Here is a 25,638-nt window from a genome sequence, read left to right on the forward strand (position 1 = left end):
AGGGCGCGTGCGCAGACGCGGCCGGGGCGCCGGGGCGGTGGGGGGACGCCTGGAGAGCGCATGGGCAGACAGACTGTACGTCCGTTTGTCCGGAGCGGAGGGGAGAGTGGGCGCCATCTTCTTCTAGGCTCTCTGAGGGCTCCACCTGTGCCGGGCAGGCTGCTGCGACGAGGAGCGCCCCCCGCGCCCGGCCGCGTGCGTCCGACCCGGCAGCCGCGGTGTGTGTTTACTGCCGAGCGCGGAGCAGTTCCCCTCGGGGCGTCGGGCTGGGGAGGGGCTGGCGCCGGGACGGAAGCTCCGGGAAAGGCGGGGCCGGCGCCGCGCCAGGAGCTGGCGTAGCCTCTGCCGTTAGGGCACCTCGTTCCCTGCCGAACCCCGGCTCCCGGCAGCCTCCGTGTGGCGGGGAGGGCGCGCTTCCCAGCGTAACTGCGAGCGAAGCTCGCCGAAGGATGTCCTAGGTAATTTTTTATTCTTTGCTGTGTCATCGTAGTCAGTGGTGGCGGAGGAGCGCTGGAGGCCCGGCGCCGTTGGCGTGAGAGCGGCCAGTGCTGGAGCGAGGAGCGGGGCGGTCCACGCCGGGCGAGGTAGGGTGCAGTGCGCCCTTGGGCCGGCGTGGCGGAAGGGCACGGAGGTTGGGCGGTCCAGGTTACTTGGAAGGCTGATGTTGGCCGAAGGTCTGGCGACGGCATCGGATCCCACGTAGCAACTTCGGCCTGGCGCGAAGGAAGGAAGCCCTGACCCCTGGGAGTACGGACAAAGGCTTTGGGCTCTAGAAGCGATGCCTGCGGATGATCCCCGCTTGACGATGATGGATGTTCTGGGAAATCCGGTGCCGTGTGGATTCGTCTTCGTTTACAGTTCCCGTTAAGGACTATGGCTCGGTGTCGTCATCATGCCTTTGGTTTTTATTTTAACCACCTACATTATTAAAAGGATAAAAGGCAGATCTTCATAAACACATAATCGTGGACTGGGCTAGATTATTTTCTGCAGGGGAGACTCCTGCATTTAGAATTTCACCATAACTCTGGGTTTTAAGGGATAGTCATTTTCTTCCCCCTACCATTTCTGGAAAATGACTTGTTATTTGCTAGTTAAAATCAAACGGATCTGAGATAATACCTTTTTCAGTTTAATCTCTTTCCCGATCAGGCTTGATTAGAAGATGCAGATTTCGTGTTTAGTGATAATGGTGACCAAGTGGGAGGAATCCTGGATAAAATCAAAATGATTTAAAATTGAGCTTATTAATTTCAGTGACTTGCCCTTATAGGAGTTTTTAAGGACTCACCCCCATCTTTTCACAGGTTAGAAGTTCTAACATCCCTGTCTTCATATCAACACAGTAGCAAAAATACTTGTGTTGCATTCATAAGTGGAAAGAAATTTAAGTGCAGTGTACTTTAGTATATTTTGTGTATTTCAGTTGTTGTGTCATGTGCTAAGAGTATAATTTCTAGGGAATTTACTTAAGGAAATAACATGGGAACCACAGGAAAAGTTCTCATTTTGAGAACTAGTCTCTTATTGGTGGTCTCTCAGGTGTGTCAATGTTGAGGGATAAAACGATACATTTTCCCTACCCTTTGAAGGACAGAGAAGTGTTAATATGTGGCAAATTAGAAAAAAATATTTTAAATTACTTGAATTGGAATTCATAACATTTGTACTCATGGAACCATTTAGTTAAAATACTGTTTGTAAGCGAGGGAGAATAAATTAGAAATTTTTTTAGTTTGACAGGTTATTCTTGAGTATCTGTAGATATATTTATGTTCTCAGGGTAAATCTCTTATATTTTTAAAAAAGTTTAGGGAGAGACAAATCTTACTGTATCTTACTTTCTAAAATATTTTAACAGTAAAGGAGCCAAGTCAGTTTGCATAGGAAGGAATCTTGGAATTTTAGTGGGGACAACTATTCCAAAGCCATTTGTAGTTCTCTAAATATTGGTGTGGATATTGGTTTGTTGAAAGAACCAGGCTTGTACTTAGTTGTTATTTTTGGTACTGTGCGGATTTTTTTTAATAGACCATTTTTTTAGAGCAGTTTTTTAGGTTTACAGCAATATGGAGCAGATGAAGCAGATTTCCCATATACCCCCACAATGTACCATGTAAATATTATAACAGTAAATGTCATTAATATTTTCTGTATCAATTTGGCATTGATAATTCAGGTATAAAATATGCCAAGTAATTTCTTGATATTTTAGTTTGGCTTGTAGTTTAAAAAGTTTATAATCAGTGGATCATTTTCAAAGGAAAATAAACCTTGCAGACCTGAAAGAATATGTCTTACATAAGTGTAAATACTGAATTAAAACAACATTTATTGGCACATTAAAAACATAAATTTATAATTATTAATTTAGCAGCTCTTAAAAACGTATTCAGGAAGACTGTATTAAATATTGTTACTTTGGTATCTCTGAAAATAATAGATGTAAATTTCCTTAACGAAAGACTAAGTTAAGATTGTTCAGCAGTAAATACTGATAATCCCTAAACATTCTAAATAAATGTGTTTTTATTCTATTTTCTACATTGTCTTTTGGGTTTTCTCAATGCAGGACAGTTTGAAATGGAATAAGCTTGTTAGTGTAATAAGATTCTATATTTGAATACTTCCTATTTGGCTTCAGATGAATTTTAATAGTAATGGTTTTAGAAGTTTGGGACAAGGAGTAGTAGTAGTTGAGTTTTTATTTTATTTTAGGGGTATTTTATTTTTATTTTACTTTTTAAAGATTTTGTTAGATTCCAAGCAGACTCTGTGCTGTGCACTGAGCCCATTGCAGGGCTTGATCTCACAACCTTGAGATTGTAACCTGAGCCAAAACCAAGAGTTGGATACTTAACCAACAAGCCACCCAGGTACTCCTGTTTTTAGGGGTATTTTAGTATTTGCCTTGATTATATTAGAATCAGGAAACTTGGTTCCATGTTTGGAAGTGTGAGCTGTAGCCATTGGTTTGAGTCTATTGCTTTAGAAATTGGTTTTTGAATTCAAAGCGTTAGTGTCTTTTTTGTTGTATCATTTTGAATGGTTGCCTTATTAGTTTGATTTGGCCTTATGTTTTAAAAGGGTGGAAAATTGCAAGAGAGTTGGACTTAATGAGCTAAGTGTTTGGCCTTTTCACAAGTGGAAGTGATAGAAGGCTTTTGGGAATTTTTGGTGTTTCTAAGTTGTCATTTTACTTGTAGAACAGTGCAAGTGCATGTAAAATTTATATACAGTGAAATGCACAAAACTTAAGGATAGTATTCATTTAATCTTGATAAGTTTATACACCCCCATGTAACCAACACTAATAAAAATGTATAACCTTTATACACCTTTTTCCTCGTGCCACTTCCAATCAAGGAGCCATTCAATTTCCAGAAGTTTTTTTGTTTTTAAATAATTTGCAGATGCCTACTTGGAATTTGAACTTCATTTTTGCTGAAGGATGATTAATTTCCCTTGAAACAAAGAAGACCATTTTGTAATCCCCATAGTTGTGGTTCCTTATATTGCTTCTTAGTAGGTAATTCTGAAGGGAATATCCTAATCTGGTGTCGTTTAAGATCAATTACAGGGTCCAAGGATTAATTATATTTCATTTTCTTTCCACAGTTAAGTTGCTTTTACAGAATTAACAGGTCTCCAAGAAATTATAAAAAGGTAAGATATCCAGAGCTTAAGGCTTTTCACAGAAGCTTGACAAAAGAAATGTAAAGTAGAATAGGACATGTAGGTACACATGGCTTCTGTACTTTATGTGTGGCCAGTGATGTATACTAATGGTAGACAGTTTATTATCATAAGCAAAAATTATGTACTGACCATAGATGGCTTTTTGAATATGTAAAACTCATCGTTGGTTAGTAAAATTCTTTAACCCACAAAGCTCTCTCTCATGTTTTAGGAGAAGGTAGGTTTCTAAGTGAGTCTGAAAATAGTTTGGTCTTGTTGTGAAGCAGTGCTTGGCAGACTTACAAAGATTATTTGATATTTTTGATGCTTATATTGTATAGGATAGGTGATATGAAATATTTCTTTGAAACAGTTGGTTTATTTGTATGTTTAGATGGGAGGTTTATTCTTTAAGAGATTAGATACTGTATTTTTACATATACATAATTTTACATATTTTTTTGTATTTATAATACAAAAAATTTTACATATTTTTACATAATAAGGTATTATGTATCATACCTTATTTTCATTTATAAATGCTGAAGAAGGTAGGAACCAAGTAATTATTAAGTTTAGTTGGGGATAAGGTACTTCAAAAATAAGACTTGCTATTATGTGTACCTTTTTGTCTGCAGGTCATTATTGCTGTGGTTTGAGCTCAGCATGGCTGTAGTCATCCGTTTACTGGGGCTTCCTTTTATTGCGGGGCCTGTGGATATTCGTCACTTCTTCACGGGATTGACTATTCCTGATGGAGGAGTGCATATAATTGGAGGGGAAATTGGGGAGGCTTTTATTATTTTTGCAACAGATGAAGATGCAAGACGTGCCATAAGTCGTTCAGGAGGGTTTATCAAGGATTCATCTGTAGAGCTCTTTCTTAGTAGTAAGGCAGAAATGCAGAAGACTATAGAAATGAGAAGAACCGATCGCATAGGAAGAGAGCGACCGGGATCCGGGGCGTCAGGGGCTGGCAGCTTATCTAACTTTGTCGAGGCTATTAAAGAAGAAGCAAGTAATTCTGGATATGGCTCTCCAATTAATCAAGATGCTGGGTTTCATACTAACGGTACAGGACATGGTGATTTAAGGCCAAGAAAGACACGGCCATTGAAGGCAGAGAATCCTTACCTGTTTCTGCGAGGTTTGCCTTACTTAGTAAATGAAGATGATGTACGTGTCTTTTTCTCTGGTTTGTGTGTGGATGGCGTAATTTTCTTAAAACATCATGATGGCCGAAATAATGGTGATGCCATAGTAAAATTTGCTTCATGTATTGATGCTTCAGGTGGTCTTAAATGTCATAGAAGTTTTATGGGTTCAAGATTCATAGAAGTAATGCAAGGCTCAGAACAACAGTGGATTGAGTTTGGTGGTAATGCAGTTAAGGAGGTTGACATTCCTATGAGAACTGAAGAACATTCTCCGCCAAGAGGAATTAATGATCGGCATTTTCGAAAACGATCTCATTCAAAATCTCCCAGAAGAACACGTTCTCGTTCTCCTCTTGGATTTTATGTTCACTTAAAAAATCTGTCCCTAAGTATTAACAAGAGAGATTTAAGAAATTTCTTTAGAGATACTGATCTGACTAATGAACAGATTAGGTTTTTATATAAGGATGAGAGAAGAACGAGATACGCCTTTGTGATGTTCAAAACTCTGAAAGATTATAACAGCGCTTTGGGTTTACATAAGACTGTTTTACAATATCGTCCAGTTCATATTGATCCTGTTTCTAGAAAACAGATGCTGAAGTTCATTGAATGTTACGAAAAGAAAAGACCAGTGTCTGTAGAGAAAGAGAGGCTTGGACATGTTTCACAGAAATACTCTCAAGAAGGCTATCCCGGCCAGAAACTGTGTATATACATAAGAAATTTTCCTTTTGATGTTACAAAAGTTGAAGTGCAAAAGTTCTTTGCAGACTTTTCTCTTGGAGAGGATGATATTTACTTACTTTATGATGACAAAGGAGTCGGTCTGGGAGAAGCATTGGTGAAATTCAAAACCGAAGAACAGGCCGTGAAAGCTGAGCGTTTAAACCGGCGGAGATTCTTGGGGACAGAGGTATTGTTAAGACTGATATCTGAGGCACAGATGCAGGAGTTTGGCGTAAGCTTTTCCTTGATGTCCACGGAGAGAATGCAAGGCCATTCGCAGTCCTGTGACAGAGACGACCATGCCCATTCATTTGACTCCAGTGACCCGCCTCTATACTCCGCCGGCCCCTCCGAGAACTTCAGGCACCAGCAAGAGGACTTGAGGCAGCTGGACAGTTTCAAGCAAACCCAGGCGGACTTCCGGCAGCTTGACCGGAGCCTTCCGGAAGACTTCAGGCATTCCCCAGAGGACTTCAGGCGCTCTCCCGAAGACTTCAGGCGCCCTCGGGAGGAGCACTTCCGGCGGCCGCTCGAGGAGGATTTCAGGCGCCCTTGGGAGGAGGGCTTCCGGTACCCTAGAGAGGAGGACTTCCGGTACCCTAGAGAGGAGGACTGGAGGCGGCCCCCCGAGGAGGATTTCAGACGGCCTCCCAAGGACGACTTCAGGCGACCCCCCGAGGAGGACTGGAGGCGGCTCCCCGAGGGAGACTTTAGGCGGCCACCTGAGGAGGACTGGAGGCGGCCTCCTGAGGACGACTTCAGGCGGCTTCCCCAGGGGGAATGGAGACGACCACCCGAGGAGGACTTCCGGCGGCCTCCCGAGGAGGACTTCCGGCGACTCCCCGAGGAGGACTTCCGGCGACTCCCCGAGGAGGACTTCCGGCGACCTCCCGAGGAGGACTTCCGGCGTTCTCCCGAGGAGGATTTCAGGCGTTCTCCCGAGGAGGACTTCAGGAGACCACCCCCGGAACACTTCAGGCGGCCGCCCCCGGAGCACCTTAGGCGGCCGCCCCCGGAGCATTTCAGGCGGCCACCCCCGGAGCATTTCAGGCGGCCGCCCCCGGAGCACTTCCGCCGGCCGCCCCAGGAGCACTTCCGCCGGCCGCCCCAGGAACACTTCCGGCGGCCGCCGCAGGAGCATTTCCGGCGTCCCCGCGAGGAGGAGTTCAGGCGCCCGCCGGATGAAGATTTCCGAGGCCCTCCTGACGAAGACTTTCGGCAGCCTGCCGAGGAGGACTTCCGGAGCCCGCAGGAGGAAGACTTCCGGGGCCCCTCTGACGAGGACTTCAGGCGGCTCCCGGAAGAAGACCCCAGGGAACCCCCGGAGGAGGACCCGAGACTTCCCGACCCGTTCCGGCCTCCCGGTGAGGAGTTCCGGAGTCCACCCGATGACTTCAGAAGCCATCGCCCTTTTGTGAATTTTGGTCGCCCAGAAGGTGGCAAGTTTGATTTTGGAAAGCGCAGTTTGGGAAGTTTCCCCGAGGGGAGATTTATGCCTGACCCCAAATTAAATTGTAGTTCAGGCAGAGTGACACCTATTAAGATAATGAATCTCCCATTTAAAGCTAATGTTAATGAAATCCTAGACTTTTTTCATGGTTACAGAATCCTGCCGGATTCCGTTTCGATACAGTATAACGAGCAAGGATTACCTACAGGGGAGGCCATTGTCGCCATGATAAACTATAACGAAGCCATGGCTGCTATCAAAGATCTCAACGACCGGCCGGTGGGCCCTCGCAAGGTTAAGCTAACGCTGCTCTAGGGAGCATTGCTGAGTTCACGTCCCTCCCCGCAGTGTTGATGCAGTAAAATGCATTTGTCGGTTTTTTTTTTTTTTTTTAAGTGTTTATTTTTAATGATCTGATGAAAAGCATTTTAATTACGACTTGTGAATAGAACAAATGTAAATATTAGAATGTGAATCTGGTTTTCTTTTGCTTGCAAATTGCCATTCGCTTTTTTCTAACTTAAAATTATATATGCCCCTTTCCTGGACAGTGGGGGAGAAAATTCCCCGAGCGTGTTCATTTTTGTGGATGTCATGGGTAAACCTCCAGACTTGTATAGCAGAGCTGTACTGGGGGAAGAGGAGTTTTATATTCCCTTTGTTTCCAGTCTGTAGTCTACATCTTCTACTGTATAAGGAAATGGTCAGTGACTCATTGTTCAGGTTTAGCATTTTTATTGCTAGCTGCCTGCGGAACTAATGCCCTCTTCTTTGTCTGAGATATTACTGTGTTAAGCCTCCCATTAATTATACATAGCTCAAAATGGACAGACTGTGAATTTCAAGTTTACTTATGTAAAAAAGCTTAGGAGATTCTTGAAGTTTCCATGCTCATAACTTTGGAAAGTTTCATAAAAATAATAATAAAAAAAAAATGCAACTGGATAGACCAACCAGTTAACTTTACTTGTATTTGTGTGAGAAGAAAAAAGAATTATAGCTTCTTCTGTGAAGTTTTCAACAGCTACCTTAGACAGTATTTATGACTGCATCGGCCAAACAGCCTACTATAATAGCATAGAGTGCTACGTGTAGTTCTGTGGTTTCTTCCACATTTCATCAACCAAACTGATAAGATTAACTCAAAATACTTAAAAGACAAAAAGTAAATTACAGGTACCAGAGACATTCGGGCTTATGCTGGGAATAATCTGATAAATGGATATAGTTTGTTTTTAGGTAGAATTTAGTGATAACTCATTTAACTTGTATTTTTTATTAGGTTTTCAAATTTAAATTTGAAGACTTTGTATCCAGAGGCTCAATAACTAGATATAATCAGACTTTTATGAGATGAATTTTGACTTATTTGATATTTAGTGTGGGCATTTTACAAGTACTAGATTTTATTTTTTTAATACCCGTAATAATACTAATGGCTAACATCTATTGGGCACTTACTGTGTGCTGTGCAGTAAAAGTGCTTTTACATGCATAATCTCAATTTAAATATTCCCTAAGAAGTATGGAATATTATTTATGTCTATTTCACAAGTGAGATAATGAAGTTTGGAGGTTAAGTAACTTGCCTGATAAGCTAGGAAATCATAGAGGCAATTTCCAGCCCAGACAGACCACTGACTCCAGTTCATGCTCTTAACGCTTTTGCTTATTAACTTTGTTAAGTCGTACCTCTAATCTTAGTAAGATCATGCTAAAAATATTTTGAAGAGTAAATCAGTATTTTCTTCACCTCCATTGTTGCTTTAAAAATACCATTAAAAAACAAAATTAGTATGCTCATTGTTCATAAAAGACAAAAAAGTGACTTTAAAAGTTTTTATATATCCAGGGCTTCTCTTGGACAATAACATTATAAATAGACTTCTAATTAAAAATTATTTATTTTATCAAATATGATTTGACTTTGGTTGGCCTTTTATAGTTTACCTAAAACCAGGTAATTTTAAAATTTTTCTCAGTTCTGTGATCCAGAAGTTTACCATTTTGAGCAAATAAGAATAGAATTCGCATCTATATGTGGTAGTTTAGTCATTTAATAGGATATTGCAGAAGTAGAATACTTTGTCAGTACTTAGCCATTTGTTATCATTTTGGATGAATCTTCAGTGATTTAAGAGAAACCAACTCAAGTTTCTGTGTGTTTAATTACAGTGAATATAATTGCTAGTAGAATAAATAAACTGGTAATTTGGTTTGAAAAAGACCATATTTTTGCACAGCTTTTCCCAGCTCCGTTTTCGGTGGCATGTTAATAACTTAAAATGGCCATGATAGGATTACTTACGCTGTGGAAGTAGGCAAATGCAATAAATCGGCATTTTCCATGTTGGAGAGCCAGTTAACCAAGCATATCACCAATTTCAAACACACAGAATACTAAATTCTCCTACACCCATCAACATAGTTGACCATGAACAACCTGGGTTTGCACTGCAGGTGTCCACTTAAACATAGAATTTTTTCAATAAAGACAACATTAAATATTTTATGATTTTTATCAATACAAATGTATGTTGATTAACTTATTGGTAAGGCTTTTGATCAACAGTATGCTATTTATTAGGTTTTGAGGTAATCAAAAGTTAACACAGATTTCAAGTGCACAGCAGTCAGCGCCCCTGACCCTGGCATAGTTCAAGGGTCAGCTGTATCAGCCAGTTTTGCCTCCTCTCTCCTATTCCCAGATCTACTAGGAGCAATACTTACTGGTTCTTTAGTTTAATACCCAGCAGCATTTTAATTGTCTTATAGCCAAACAGTTTTGTCAGAATGTATCTGAAAAATAATAGTTCATGTCTAGGAAGTGAAAATAATCCCACAAACCAAGAGATGGTTAACAATCTTTGGGAGTGTACCTCTATCACTTACTGATAATATTGTCTAGCTGTTGTTTCACAGATCATCTATTAAGCAGTGACTGTCACCTCCATCTTTACATTAAATGCTAGTTATTCATGAGCTGCATTAGATACTATATTTTTATGATTTATAATTATGAATTAACTATATCATTTATTTTCAAAACCCTAATAAATCTATTTTGGAGGTAAGAAATGGAGACCTATAGGCTAAGTAACTAGTCGAGTTGCCTGGGTTTTTGTTTTTTTTTGTTTGTTTGTTTTTTGTTTTTTTTTTACAAGGAAGCTGAAAGAGGTTTTTACATTTTTAAAGGTGGTCACATTTTAAATGATTACATAAGTACCTATGTAATAGCCTTGATTTTCTCAGCACACAAATTATAAAAATATTTACTTTTTAGCCATTTAAGGAAAAGTTTGCCAACCTAAGTCTGGTCTAAAAGAAGGTTTACATTGCTGAAAGTATTATATGTAGTAATCCTTTTGTCTTAAGAGTTCATTCATTTGAGAGAGGCAGAGAATGAGCAGGGAGAAGGAGCAGAGGGAGAGAAAAAGAGAAGCAGACTCTGCACTGAACAGGGTGCCCGACACGGCCTGAATCCCAGGACCTGGAGATCATGACCTGAGCTGAAGGCAGATGTCTAACCAGCTGAGCCACCCAGGTGCCCCAGAGCATACATTTTATATCAACACTATTTGCTGACTGCTTTATGTATCAGGCACTGTTTTCACTCTATAGATAGGGCAATTAATCTCAAGTGAGCTGCTATTGTAAACAAGAGAAGTACTTTAACCCTGTTTTATTTTTTTCCTCCCAGCTACAACACTGCAGTTAAATACTGAGAAAATAAAAATGCAATGATACCTTCAGTGTCTTAATTCATTTAGGGTTTTAAAACATTTTGCATATTTTATTTAAAAAGTACTGAAGTAATTTTATCACTTAGGACTATTCTCAGGAAGCAGTATTTTGTTAAGAACAGAATCGTGAATAACAAAGTCAAAAAGCTTTCTAGAAAGCCTTTATTTTTCTGTTATGAATAATTTTCTTGTGGTTATCCCAAATGATTTTATAAATTTCATAATTTTTATATGCCTAACTGGTATCGATGAAATGTCAAAAGTACAATCCTCATCCGAAGAAACAAAAGAACTGGACATACTGAAAGGCTCCGATTAAATTGATTATTTTAAGGAATAAAAGTAACTATATCCTCTTTCATTAATTAGATGGTGGTTTGGTACAATTTTTATACTTTTAATGATTTAGGGTTTTTCATGATAATTTCTTAGGCAACATTCCACCAAGTTACAGCTTTCCAAAAGTTGTAGTACTGTGTATAATGCTTTAGTATGATAGCACTTTTCATTTTTAAACCAGATTCAGGCTGAATGTGGCTTTCTTTTTGAATCTAAAATTTATGCTAAATTTGAATCTAAAATTTAAGACAGTGTCCCTAGTGTCCCATTACCTTTAATCAAAAGTAGTAACACTTGTTGAATAGTAAATTATGTGTCAAGTCATGTGTAAAGTCATGAAACTTAAGGTTGTAGTAAAAGTGAAAAAAGTAAGGGAAAAAAAAAAACCCTTGTCTTTTTGATTAAGGCTTTATGGAATAGAATTTCTGTTTAATTAGAATGACTAAAGACCCTTTTTTGACAATGAAAGCAAAAGAAGCAAGTAGAATTGTTAGATCTGTTTTTGTCATCTACTTATATTGCAACCTCAACTAGGTATAGTGCAGTAATATGAAATACTTTTGAAATACATAATTTTTTTAAAATGGAACCTATAGAAAAATCACATGCTGTTAGATAGGATGTTGAAATGACTGCTGTGTAATATTTTTTAAAACTTTCAATTTTGGTCAGCATACATTTTCTTTAATTTTCATTTCCAGTAGGATTTCATTTTGAGGTTTAACATGTTTGAAGCCAGTATAAAGTTTTACAATGTAGTAATTCTGGATTCCAAGTCATTTAAGATGAAAATTGAAATGTGAAGTTTACTTAAGAAAATTAATTTTCTTCTGTAACATCCAAGTCTTCATCCTCTTCATCATCATCCTCTGCTTGTTGATCCTTTCTTAGTTGACAGGTGGATACCTGTTAAAAATTAGCACATTAAAAAAATACTAACTTAATATTTTTATGTGCTTGGTATCTTCTTAATATGTCCTTACAAAGAGGAGCACATAGAACATATATTTCAGGAAGATTATTTCTAGTAATGAAATTTCCCTATGAATCACTGTATTTTAAGGTTGAAAATAGAGGGTTTTCATTTATGTTATTTTTGAGCAAAAATATGAAATTAACCATTCGATTCCAGTTGGATATACTAGGACTTCCATAACATAAAATACTTAAAAGAGAAATACAGATTCAGGATATTATGTCAAGTATATTTTAGGTTAAGTGATTCTTTGACCATAAAAATAGGCATTTGAATGAGAATCATCAAATGCATAGCAAAAATTCCCAAGAACATTTCTACTAGTCAGATGATATAATTAAATTTAATACTGTGATTTAAATGGAATGAGTTGAGAATCTGAATTCACTACTGGGGTTTAAGTCCTTATCATTGCCACCTGGGTCATCTTGCTTCAGACCTTTCTGAGGGTGATTTGGTAATGTCTGGAGATGTTGTCACACCAAGGGAGGGGTGAGTTTGTGTGTGTTACTGGCATCTTGTGGGTAGAGGCTAGTGATGCTGCTGAACATCTTCAGAATGCATAGGATATTACTCCCCATTCCCTAGCTCAAAGTCAATAGTGTGGAGGTCAAGAAACCCTAGGATGATGTAATTTTAAAGTACTACACAGATGTTAGCTAATTTTGGTAACATTAAGTCTAAAATAGAAACAAACTTTGTACTATGATACTAGATATATGGAATTTATGTGCAAAGCACTTCATGCTGGAATAATAAAATTGTAAGCTGGTTGGGGGAGAGGCATAAAGCCTCTCTTTACGTATAAAGCAGTAAATAAATACCTAGAGGAGAACCAAATGAAAATAGGTGGTATTGGGTCCCATTTACCTAAAAGTTAAAATTTTGAAAATATTTTGCTCAATTTTAAATTCTGAATGCCAGATATGAAAAAAGGGGTATAGATCTCTAGATCAGAAGTTGGCAAGCTATACCCCAGTCTGCCTCCTGTTTTTGTAAATAAAGTTTAATTATAACAGCCAAATTGACTTGTTAATGTATTGTTTATGGCTGCCCTTAACTTGGGACATAGACTATATGGCCTCTTTTCTCTATGGCCTCTTAGAAAACAAGGCTGTTCACCCTCCCAGTTCTAGATACCAGTAACTCAGGCTTTCTGGATACTGAAGAAGTGAGAAAATTGACTCCTACCCTAAAGATAATGTGCATCTGGATCTACGATAATGCTCAGCAAAAGATCTTTTTTAGGTATAATCAGCAAGTCATGGTAGTGGAATTTAAACCCTAAGCGGTTTGACTTCAGAATATGCTCTTCATGTTATACTGCAGAACAAACCTAGATAAGCATTCCCTTGCCCTTTCCACCTCTGCTCTCAAATGTTCTGCTTTAGAGAGTATTATGTGCCATAGTATATAAGACAGGAAATAACAGAGCTGCATCCAGTATGATCTTCATCATTTTATGTAAGAGGGTATGTTATATGAAGTCAGGACTTACAGGAAACATTTTTAGTACTGAATGACACCAAAGGCAGCTGCTCAAGTTCCTTTAAAATATGTATGATTTCTAGCTTACCTGTCCTGTTCCAGATAGACACTTAGCTGACAGTGATCTTTGAAGAGGCGACTTTGAATTTGCTCTTACAATGTCTAGACGAGATGAATAATCTGGTGGATACAGAGAATTTCGGAAAGCCTGTTGCAATGATAAAGCAATATTATAAAGTAGATATCAAACACTAGAATAATCTAGAAAGCCATGTTAAGTTTCTCTTGGTTAAGATTTTTCTAAAGCAACCACATCCACTCACCCACCTCCACCTCCCAGAACAAAATTTCTATTACCGTAAATTTAAAATACATATTTTTAAACATTTTATTTATCTGAGAAAGAGCATATGCTCAAGCAAGGGAAGGGCAGAGGGAGAGAAAGAATCCAGAGCTCAGGTTTCATGCCCAGGGCAGAGCCTACTCAGGGCTAAATCTCACAACCCTGAGATCATGACCTGAGCTGAAATCAAGAGTCAGACGTTTAACTGAGCCACCCAGGCACCCCCGTACGAAAAATATTTTAAGTTGTAAAGATGAAAGCTAAAAAGTTTATTTGCACCAAGTGAGGCGATGATGAGAGTTTTGCTGACGAAATGTGTAAGTTGCTACCACCCTCAAAGAGGATGCCGACCAGGAGGGAGCCTACAAGTCACTCATATACCTTAGATTCTTTGTTTTCTGCCATTCTCAACAATTAGTAATTTAACTTCATTGCAGTACTGTGATAGTACATCATGTAAGAGTAAGTTGCACTCCAGTTTCACTAGAATCTAGAATCCCTTTGTCAGTTTTTTGCCTTAAAGCAACAGTTCCAAATACCACTCTCTTAAGCCTGTCTGCATCTTTGTCTTCCCCCATTTCTCTAACACACAGACTAGTAACAGGTAAGATTATCAGATGTAATAACTTCACTCTTTTTTTCCCCTCAGCTCTTCACCCTGTCATGGTCAGGGTCAAATGTCATTCTGATATTTTCCAAGGTACATATATCCTATAACCAAAACTTAAAAAACAAAAAGCTTGCTTTCTCCACAGTTCCTTCCCCCAGCAAACAAGCCAAGATCAATCTTTTTTATTTTTTTAATTACTTCAAGGTATAACTTTATTCCTTAAAAAACTTCTCAAATATTCTACTTCATCTCCATTTGTCAAAAACACACAAGTAGTCTTTCACCTTCCATTGAGATTGCTCTTGCCAAAAGTCACCAAGGTCATCTTTCTGTCTTGGTCTTTACTGACCTTGTTAGGAAACTTCTTTTTCACGCATGCCATTTCTAAACCTTTCATGTGCTAGCTGCCCTATTTCTTCACATCTCCTTTTCTACTGCTTATACCTTAAATATTCTTATAAAGGGTTTCCCTTAGGCCATGGGTGGTGGTTTTATTTATACCTGTCTCTGAAAGATTAAGATAAATACAGTGTTTAATGGCTACCTTTCAACCAATTCTCTATAGGCTCTCTCTTGATAGCCATACTTACGTGCCCAACTACCTTCTGTTTTCTTAGACCAATACTGTCTAGTAGAACTTTCTAAGATGAGGGAAATGCTTGCTATCTTGTGCTGTTCAAAAAGGCAACATGTGGTTGCCCTTGCTCACATGTGGTTCATGTGAATAAGGAACTTCAAATTTTTTATTTAACCACAGTGGCTAGCTACTGTATTGGACAGTGTAGCTCTGCATTCACCTTACCAATGAATGATGTTACCATACAATTTAGTAGACCAAAAGCTAAAACCCTGGCCATTGTCCCCTAAATTTCTCATCTGAGGTACGTCTTAGATTTTTGACTCCACGCGTCTTTCTCTGTAGCTTACTTAGAATTATCTTACTGAAGACCAAAATATGTTATTAAAAAACTTAGTGGCTCCTGACTACCCATGGTCCAAATTCCTTAGGTGACCTCCATGTCATCAAATGATCTTAATCACTCAAACCTGCCCACCACTCTTCACTTCTAGCCAATGTTCCTGTATGTAGAACATGTACTACTCTCCCTTTGCAGTGCTGATTCCTCAGCCTGGAATTCTAGCAAAATTCCAAGAGCCAAGTCAAATGTCAACAGTAGCTCCTGTTGTCCATACCCTCAATACAGCTTTCATTTCATTGTTCTGTAATTACACATCTATCTCTCCTCCTAGTTTTAAGTTCCTATAGAGTAAGGAGCCCTGTTTCATCTTTGCAACTCCTCCACCTTAAGACAGTAACATGATAAGTGATGTTAACATGATCTTAATCCCTATGTTCTAGGGGAAAAAAAGACTCCACTAAGGGATGTCTTTATACGTTCCTTTAAACCTTAGAGAAGTAAGTGCAAGACATAAAAGAAATTGAGAGATGAAACTTCACCCCACAGGTGAGACTTGTGTTGTAGGGCAATTCAGGCATGCTTAACATGTTAGGTTATTTAACATGTTACTGAGGACTCAGTTATGTTCTGGTGCCAGACATGGAACACTGGCATCCTAGTATGATATAAAAACTAGATGACTCATTAATTAGCTGGTACTTGGAAAGGATATATTTTTGGTAGAACATTTCTTTTTTTAACTGTTCCAGCAAAGATGAGGTTAAAATAGGAAAATGGAAGACAGTATACACCAATGAGATAAAAGCCTAAACCAGTTAAATATTAAAATTAATCTCAATGCAGGGCAACAGATTTAGAGGAATATTTATTGGCAATAATCCATTTCCCAGTATGGTCCAAGATCTCTTCTAGGAGTGAGTCTCGAGATGTTCTGAAGTGATTGCGCAGAGGTGATCTTTTGAAGGGGAAATGAGCCTGACAATGCTTTTTTAAATGAAGAACAAATAAGGTAAGATGGTTTGTGATTATAGATACCTAACTGCAAAAAAATTAGCTGCTGCCAGAATAAGTGTCAGCAGCTCTCGTAAAGCATAGACTACCTAAGAGCAACAAGTTCTATTTCTGTTCCTCTCTTCATATTTTCTCTACTTGTTTCCAAGAAACCCTGTATTTAAAGGATCCTTTTCCTTCTTGATACCTGTTTATTATTTTATGTCCCCTGGTCCCACAACTGTCCCTGGACTACCTTCCTCTCCACAATCTCTATATGGCATAATAGTAACAGTTTATGTCAGTAGTTCCTCATGCCTCAGGACCTTTGTGTATCTATCTGTATCCTTTGCCTAAAGGGTGTTGCCAGGGGTCCTCCAACACATCCCTCAAACTTCTAATCAAGAAACCATTCTTTGATTCTCCAGACTATTTTGAATTCTCCAAAACATACATTCATAGCACACTATATACTTTGTGAGACTGGTTGTATTATAAAACTTAAAATAGTTACACAGTGTAGGCATACCTGGTCTCATTGTATTCCACTGTATCGTGCTTCACACATACTCTGTATTTTTATGAATTGAACGTTTGTGGCAATACTGCTTTAAGCAAGTCTTGGTGCCATTTTTTCCAATAGCATTTGCTCACTTCGTGTCTCTGTGTCACATTTTGGTAATTATTGTAATAGTTTAAACGTTTTCATTATTATTATCACTACATGTGTTATGGTGACCTGCGATTAGTGATTATGACTGATAGCTCAGATGATGGTTAGCATCTTTTAGCAATAAAATATTTAATTTAGATATGTACACTTTTTTAAAGATCTAAAATGCTATTGCACACTTAAACTATAGTATGTAATGCTGTATATTAATTATACTGGAATTAAAATAAACAAAAAATAGACTATAGTATAGTGTAAACATAACTTTTTTATGCACTGGGAAACTAAAATATTCATTTGACTTGCTTTATTGTGATATTCCTTTTGTTGCAGAGGTCTGGAATACTGCAATCTCTCTGAGGTATGCCTGTATATTTTTAATATCTGAACTAGATTTCTTAAGTTTTTGCCTAAGTCAGACCATTTCTGACTTACAATGTTTAATCCTCAGAACTTAGAATGGTGCCTGGCATATAACAGGCGCTCAATAAAAAGTTGTTGAATGAACATTTTATGAGGTAAATACTGTATCTCTATTTTAGAGACAAGGAAGCTGAATTATGAAGAACTTGCTTAATATTGCCCCACGACAAAGTGGGGGAAGTTGATACCTTGTCAAAAAACATATCTACCACACAGCCCTGAGATCTTTAGTTTTTTTATGAATCTCTCTTCTCATGACCTACCTAGTGTGTTGCCTAAGAATAGCAGTAAGAGAAGTGGTGTGACCAAACACCTAGCTGGGACCACTGGGATGAGAAGGAAAATCTTGGGGTCCAGAGGAAGTGAAGGGACTTTGGTGACTGTTAATAAATGGCATGTCAAGGGCATCAGAAAAAGGAGAATGAAAATGCTTGTAATGAGGACTCCAGTCTTGTACGAAAAGTGGGGGACCAATTCTGAACCTGCCACTGAATGCTGTGATGTTTCTTGGAGGGAATCTGAACATCATTTTTCACAGGATAGAGAGGATACAAACACCGTGTCAGTAGTCAGACTTCTGGGTTTGGCTCCCAGCTATATTACTTATTATTTATGGGCCCCTCTGGGACGTTTCTTAACCTCATTCTGCCTCAGTTTTTCTCTTCCATAGAAATGAAGACAATTAAGTACCTCTATCAAAGTAGATGGAGGAATGAAAATATAATTAAAATGCATAGGTCAGTAGCTGCCCAGAGTAATCACTATATAAACATTTGTTATTTTTTCATTTTACAGATGACAAAAGCTCGATCTATTTTTTTTTAAAGAGTACATGAAAACAGTGAAAATTAAGAAATCTTAGCTTTAGTATTTGGAAGGAATGGTCCCTTAGGAAGCCATTTATTGATAAACAAAAAGCAGAAATATCATGTATGCATAATTGATAGAAAACTGTGAGATTCTTGGCATTGGAAAATATATGTACACACACACACACACACACATACCTTTCTTCATTTTTGTCAAACTGTAATCTGATTTTACTCAATTAAGTTTCCTGGAATCAATGGGGTAGTGAGAAGAGAAGGCCCCAGGGGTCACTTTATAATGGACAGTTTAATAAATAAACAACTTGGGGATTCTTCACAATTGTCAAATGGCAGACACTTTCAAATTCTATCAATATAGAATTCTGGTTCTATCTTGAGATGACCTGGCCTTTCTCACTTCTACTATAAAGATAATATGGACAAAGTATGTCTCAATATTCTAGCTGTTTCAGCAAAAATACTTTTCTGCCTTTTTTCCTCCCTTTTAGAAGGTAGGGGTGTATGACATTATTCACTCTTCAGATAATGCTTGTTGAAGCCAGGTTTTGATTTAGGTGCTCTAACATTAGTTGGCCAGCTGGACTTGCATTGAATTCTCAGTACAAAACAAGCCTGATTAAGTCACACAAAACTGGTTAGAATCCTGATTCTGCTACTTACAGCTAAGTGTCCATGGTCACGCCAAGTTACTGAAAGCCTCTAAACCTGTTTTTGTAGTTGTAAAGATGAGAGTAACAGCAGCTTGTACACCTTATAGGATTGTGTGAGAAGTGAATGAGAAAATGCATGTGAAGCTCTGAGTATTTTGCATAGCACAAATCAGTATTATGGTTAGCACACTGGCTTACATCACTAGTCAAAATGACACATTATTTCATGTAATGGCCCTGTTAACTAGCTATTAATAAATTAATCCTTGAAACTTTACTATGGTTAATTTGAAAAGTCAAAAATGCTTACTTAGAAAATCATGAAAGTTAAACTATTTGGGACTGCATACAGTAATATAAACCACTGTAATGCTCAAAGTCAAGATATTTTTGCCCACACAACCAGTGCTTTCTTTTAAACGTTTCCATCTTAACAGAAGAACTGAATTTAGATAGACATAGTCCTACCTCCAAATCTTCTTCTTCGTCAATCTTTTGTATGTTTTGGTAGGCAGCAGTGTAGACCTCTAAAGCTTTGCCATGAAATAACATTTCAATAGTGATAAATTCTGAAAATATAGTCTAAAAAAAAAAAGAGATTGGAATTTAAACAATCATATGAACCCGTGGATTTAGTAAATTTATTGCTTACTATAGTCTTGGCATTTTATGAAATATAGAGGTATCTCTTTTTCCACAGGGCAAATGAAGTACAAAAAGATAACGGGTATAAAAATAGTTGCAAAGACCTTTGGCAGCACAACCTTGAAATTACACACAGTATTTCCTATCTTACCATTTACTTCCTCTTATTTAGTTCTTTGTACACCTTGGAATTGACATTTGTGATTTAAAAAGAAAAGATCCGATTAAAATGTATACCATTATGTACCCTGTTGCCATATGCCTATAATTATTAGGTAAAACAGGTCAGTTCTAAACCTAGTGTTTTAGTAATTCAAACTGATGTTTAAACAACAATGTCTTTTAGACAGGAATTATATTCAGTCCTATTTCTATGTGTTACTTGTATTCTCTAACCACAAAGGAATTACTTAGTAATTATATTGTTACCACTGATAATAGCATCGTGCATTTGCATAGGACTTGGCAAGTGTCGCTCACAGCTAGAATGTTGAAACTTGGGTCTGATTCTTCAAAGGCTATAGCTCTTGTACTGTGCTATTCTTGCTGGAATCAATAATTTCTTTCACAAATAAACTGCATGTAGACTCTGAGCATGATGACAACGTATGACAAGGAAAATCATGGGTTAAGAGAATGAGGATAGACATGTTGATCTAAGCAGGGGTGAGATAATTGGTATAAGATACAAACCAGACAAGTGTTTCATAAAATAGGATCTTCTCCTTTTGTTATCTTGTTCCTCATCAAAATAAATCAGAGCATTAAAGTGGAGAGAAGTAGGCAGAATAAGAACAAGGTAGAAAATACTCATTCACTGTCCTTCAAGGGGCAAGAGAGAAGAGATGGGTTATAGACGACAAGAGTCAGATGTCCCTTTCTCCTCCTTCCTGTTCTCCTGTGTTAACCTCCCAGATAGGAGTGACCCTACACTTTGGAAGACAGTGTTACAGGTATCCCTATTGTTCCATGGTTCCTCCTGCCCCCATCTCCATTCTTTCTTCAGAATTACAAGAATATTTATGGGAATATTAATAGGCTTCTGATCACTACTCATGTAAGCAGATCTGTAGTTGAAAAGGATCCCTTCTGGCCTGCAAATATTGGGCTCTGGGATGAGAGGCAGCTATGACTCAACAGTGACCCTTACTGTCAGTTCATATAGGTCACAGAGGATTCTGGTCTACTGGAACAGCACCTGACTAATATGCAGTATTATGCCCAAGGATCTCCAGATACCCAGGAAATATCTTAGAGGTGAACTGGTTTTTGATTAGGACTGGGACTTACTTAGTTCTCAGTCTTCCTTAGAGAGCTGGCGAGCTAGAAAGGAGTGCTCATTAGGAGAGCAGCAGAGCACTGAAGACTCCTACTTGCTTCTTGGTCTGCAGCTCGTTTTAGGTAATGGGACAGTCAAGCACAGGCTTACATCTTTTCTTCTGAATCTTAAATTTAGGGATTTTTCTACATTTAGTAAGTAAGGAACTATGTTAAAAAATACAGACATAGTTTGACTTTATGTTTATTCAAGGCTGAAACAGAAAAGTTTTTCATTTACTTAGGCTTAGAATTATACAGTAAACCCTTAAACTTGTTTCAGGTTAAGTACAGAGGGAGGTAGAGAATCGTATTTTACAATGTTACATAGTCAGCTCTGTTTTAGTTTTTCTTGGATATTTCCAGACCATCTGTTTACTTATGTGGAGAGAGAAGAGAAGGTATGCTATGAAAGTACCTAAGAAATAAAAGAGTCTCAAATAAGGAATTAAGTTTCAACACTCGAGTTAGGTGTTATTCCTGTTTTTAAATATTTCCACAGATGGATATTCTAAGTCTTTAAGACTGGCACACTATTTAATAACTAGTGGAGTCCAGACATTTATAATGGTATTACACCTAAATCTGTAGATTTAGGCTTAATTCAAGTCTATTTCACTGTGGTAACTTTATGGAATATGCAAACCTCTTTAAATATTTTTCAAATATTTGAATATAGTTATTAAATTTCTTTTTTTTTAAGATTTTATTTATTAATTCATGAGAGACACATACACAGAGAGAGAGAGAGAGAGAGAGAGAGGCAGAGACACAGGCAGAGGGAGAAGCAGGCTCCGTGCAGGGAGCCCGACGTGGGACTCGATCCCAGGACTCCAGGATCAGGCCCTGGGCCGAAGGCAGGCACTAAATCACTGAGCCATCCAGGCTGCCCAGTTATTAAATTTCTGATGGTTAAAGATCTCTGAATGTGTCATCTCTGAACTAACATTTATTTAATGCCAACATTTTATAGGATTTACATTCCCCTTAGCTCATAAGCCCTGAAAAATATGTAGATATGTCTGTCAATGAAGAAAGATACATTATTTTTATTTATTCATATCGTCTGTTAAGAGAAACTACTGCATCCTCATTTTAAGACACTGATCAGTTTTTAGTCTGTTACCATTTCCCAATCTCAAAATTTAGTTTCAATTAGTGATAAATACTTTACAAATTATCTGTATCAATACTTTACAAATTATCTGTATCAACGTCTGTTATTTACTACTTGGAAGATGGGGAAATCAGTCTTAAGTTTTGTGATACTTTGGTTTAGTCGTCTATGGTTTGAATTTTTATTTCTTGACAAAACCTATCACACTCACTAAGATAAGAATGGCCCTACTGTTTTTTTATACTGTTTTTCTATCAGAATGGGAAATGGGAAATCAGTAGTGCTGGTAACCTAGTATCCCAGACTTGCAATCTCTGACCCAAGAGTCATGAGGCCTAAAGATTATCACAGGGGAGAGTTGTATCCTTGAGTAGAGTCAGGAGAGAATACTGCCAATTATGCTCTTCCTAGTTAGAATATCATAAAATATGTGAAAATAGGCAGAAGGAAGGAGAATAATAGCAAGGAACATAAAAGCTAGGTGATGACTAATATAAGAAAGAATATAAAATGCATGTTTTTGAAATAAAATATTTTCAGTGAATGACTAGAAGGGTGGCGGAACTTTCTAGGAACCAGTCATATTTAGAAATAATTTTCCTCAAATAAATACAACTAACTTTCAGGGATCTCATGTAACCTTATCTGGAATGGGTCAGTATAATCAAGGACAGAAGCATTAATGAGTTACTCCCCCCCCCCCTTTTCAATTTTTATTTTGTGTGACTAGAAGGCAATTTGGGCACATGCTTAATTTTTAATCTGAGGGCTAAGGGAGCTAATCTGAAGTCCTCTACCTGTTGGCAAGTATTCTCTAAAGCAGGAGAGTTCTTAATTTAGTAGTTAAGAACATGGGCTCTGGATTAAGATAAATCTGGGTTCCAATCATGACTGAAACCTAAGAGCTATAGAACATTGAGCAGTTCATCTATTCTTTCTCCTAATTTCTTTCATCTGTACAATGGGGATGACAACAGTGTCAACCTCACAGGATTAATCCTCAAGGATTAAATGAGATGATCCAAGAAAAGGTATAGTATGGAAACTGGTTTGGAGTAAGTGCTCAACACACGTTACCTATTTTTATTACTCAAGAAGTAAACTTGCTAAGTTAGAAAATGTTCCTTTTCCTAATATTAAAGCCTCCATCTGATTTAATTAGCAAGCAAGACTTTTAACAAGTCATAAAAGGTCATACTAACATTTTGGCAAATAAAGGGGAAATTATGTTCTCCAGAATAGAGTCTCTCCTATAAATGATGTCAGGAGAAATTTATCTACTTGAAAGGAATGAAGTTAATACCTACCTCATACCATATCAGAACACAACTACTAGATAAAATGTTTAAATACTTAAAAAAATATACCATATCAGAACACAACTACTAGATAAAATGTTTAAATACTTAAAAAAATTTTAAATATCACATTTACTAGAAGAAAATATAACCAAGTATTATACAATCTTCAGGATGAAAACAACCTTTCTAAGCATGACACAAAGTCAGAAACCAAAAAGGGGAAAACCATTAATAGACCTGGCAACAAAAATAAAACTTTAGGGCAAAAACACACCATGTACAACAAAATGGGAAAATACATTTTGCAACATGTGGGTTAATTTTCTCAATATAGTTTTTACACATTAATAAGAAAACTGCCACTATTCAATAAAAATATAGGCTAACAAGTATGGGTCATTTACTAAAGAAATTTGTCCTTAAATATATGAAAATATTCTGTCTTAACTGCAGTAACTGCAAGTTAAGATGACACTGATTTTTTCACCTATCAGATTAGTTATTAAAAATACTACTACTCTTCATTGGTACACTGGGGAGCCCATGCAAAGTTTTGTAGAAATATAAACTTGTTAAAATTTTGTGGACTGAAGTTTAAAGATCTGTGGATAGAAAGTATCAAACTTTAAAGGGTGTATGCTCTTTGAATCAGAAATACCACTCTGGTAATTTATCTCAGAAGAATAGCTGGATCAACAAAGGCCAATGTTTAGTGATGCAGTGAGATTTATAATTGCAAAAAATAACCTAGATAACCACTAAGGACCATAAGGACTGGTTAGATATAGCCATAGCGAAATACTATGAGGATACCAAAAAGGATGATCTCCATCTCCGTTTCTTGGCACATATGTCCATGATATATTAAATTTTAAAAAGAGATGCTATATATAGTGTGGTCCACTTCAATATAACTACATGGGGTAATGATACTATGTTCCTCATAAGGATGTTGTGAGGAGTATGAGTTTATCCATATAAAGTACACAGGATATGTGACATAACACCTAAGAAATACTTGTTATTATCATGTCTCTTGTGTATATGTGCATAGAAGAACATCAGAATGATATAAACCAGAGTGCTGATTATTTCTGAATAGTAGGATTACATTTTTCTCAATGGTTGTATTAAAAAAAAAACTATGGTGACATTATATTTAGCTATAAGAAAAATAAAGCTTTTAAAAATTAATTTAAATGTTTCTTGCTCATGTCAGCTACTTTGCCACATACTACATTCCTGTCCCTCTGTTCTAGGAGTGACCCCTGGTCAAGATCCTTTCTGTAGGTCTGAAATTCCCTTGACACCCACCATTTAAATGATGACTTTTCCTATTAACATGGGAAACGAATGAGATTTAAAAAAAAAAAGTATTTGAGAGAGCAAGAGAGCATGATTGGGGTGGAGAGGGAGAGGGAGAAGCAAACTCCTCACTGACCAGGGACCCCAATGCAGGGCTCCATCCCAGGACCCTGGGATCATGACCTGAGCTGCAGCCAGATGCTTAACCGACTGAGCCATCCAGGAACCCCACAATTTTTTTTTTTTTTTAAAGAGAAAGAACAAGAATGAGCAGGACAGAGGGAGGAGAGGTGGAGAGGGAGAGAGAGAGTATCTTAAGCAGGCTCTAAGCACAGCATGGAGCCTGATATGGGACCCTATCTCATGATCCTGAGATCATGACCTGAGCCAAAATTAAGAGTCGGAATTTTTAACTGCTTAACCAACCGAGCCACCCAGGCGCCCCAGGGGTCATGATTTTTCATTCACATTGTGTACAGTAAGTTCCATACCAACTTTGCTCAAATTTTTTGCAAGGTTCCTGTGAAGTCTTTTATCTAAAAATTGTGCTACCTTGCTCATTAATGCTGCTACCAAAACTCAGATGGACTTGTAAGTTAAACCCAACTCAACATAGTAGTACAGTTATCAGTAGTGCTCACTCATTTCTGCCCCCACAGAGGTTAAGGAAGGAGACAGAAGCTCTGTCCCCATCTGAAGCAGTAGCCTGATAACAGGTCCTATGTTTGTTTCTCTCAAAATTGAATGGCATCAATGATTACTTTTCCAAGAAATTTTCTCATAAACAGAAATGTGAGACATGCTAACCTCAACATAGGGTGACAGTAATTCAACTCTTTTTTAACTTGTCAGAAGGCTTCTAGTATGAGATTTGTGCATCCCTCTTTATCATAAAAGATCTCAAATGAGGCCTGACTTGGAAAAGAAACAATTTGATAGTAAGGAGGAAAGATG

The 25,638-nt window shown here is 37.8% G+C and overlaps 2 protein-coding genes across 6 annotated transcripts in view; one reads left to right on the top strand and one right to left on the bottom strand.

Moving 5' to 3' along the window:
- On the top strand, nucleotides 1–24,573 carry RBM12B (RNA binding motif protein 12B). 4 transcript variants are annotated; one of them, XM_077876262.1, is made up of 4 exons: nucleotides 1–218; nucleotides 491–584; nucleotides 3,619–3,666; nucleotides 4,317–24,573. In XM_077876262.1, exon 4 carries the CDS (start codon nucleotides 4,345–4,347, stop codon nucleotides 7,327–7,329), a length of 2,985 nt encoding a protein of 994 aa, XP_077732388.1. In that variant the 5' UTR covers nucleotides 1–218; nucleotides 491–584; nucleotides 3,619–3,666; nucleotides 4,317–4,344; the 3' UTR covers nucleotides 7,330–24,573. The 4 variants fall into 4 exon arrangements, with proteins under 4 accessions (XP_077732388.1, XP_077732385.1, XP_077732386.1 ...); XM_077876259.1 differs by having other exon boundaries at nucleotides 1–584; XM_077876260.1 differs by lacking the exon at nucleotides 491–584 and having other exon boundaries at nucleotides 1–458.
- The window catches only part of CIBAR1 (CBY1 interacting BAR domain containing 1), a 27,897-nt gene continuing 13,160 nt past the window's right edge, over nucleotides 10,902–25,638 (bottom strand). For both annotated transcript variants that reach the window (XM_077876264.1, XM_077876263.1), the window contains 3 exons: nucleotides 19,468–19,581; nucleotides 13,649–13,768; nucleotides 10,902–12,002 (listed from right to left, as the gene is read on the bottom strand). In XM_077876264.1, the coding sequence (XP_077732390.1) occupies nucleotides 11,916–12,002; nucleotides 13,649–13,768; nucleotides 19,468–19,581 (321 nt within the window). In that variant the 3' untranslated portion in view covers nucleotides 10,902–11,915. The remainder of the gene's footprint in view (nucleotides 12,003–13,648; nucleotides 13,769–19,467; nucleotides 19,582–25,638) is intronic.

Source organism: Canis aureus, chromosome 28, assembly GCF_053574225.1.
Source record: "Canis aureus isolate CA01 chromosome 28, VMU_Caureus_v.1.0, whole genome shotgun sequence".
Classification (NCBI taxonomy): domain Eukaryota; kingdom Metazoa; phylum Chordata; class Mammalia; order Carnivora; family Canidae; genus Canis; species Canis aureus.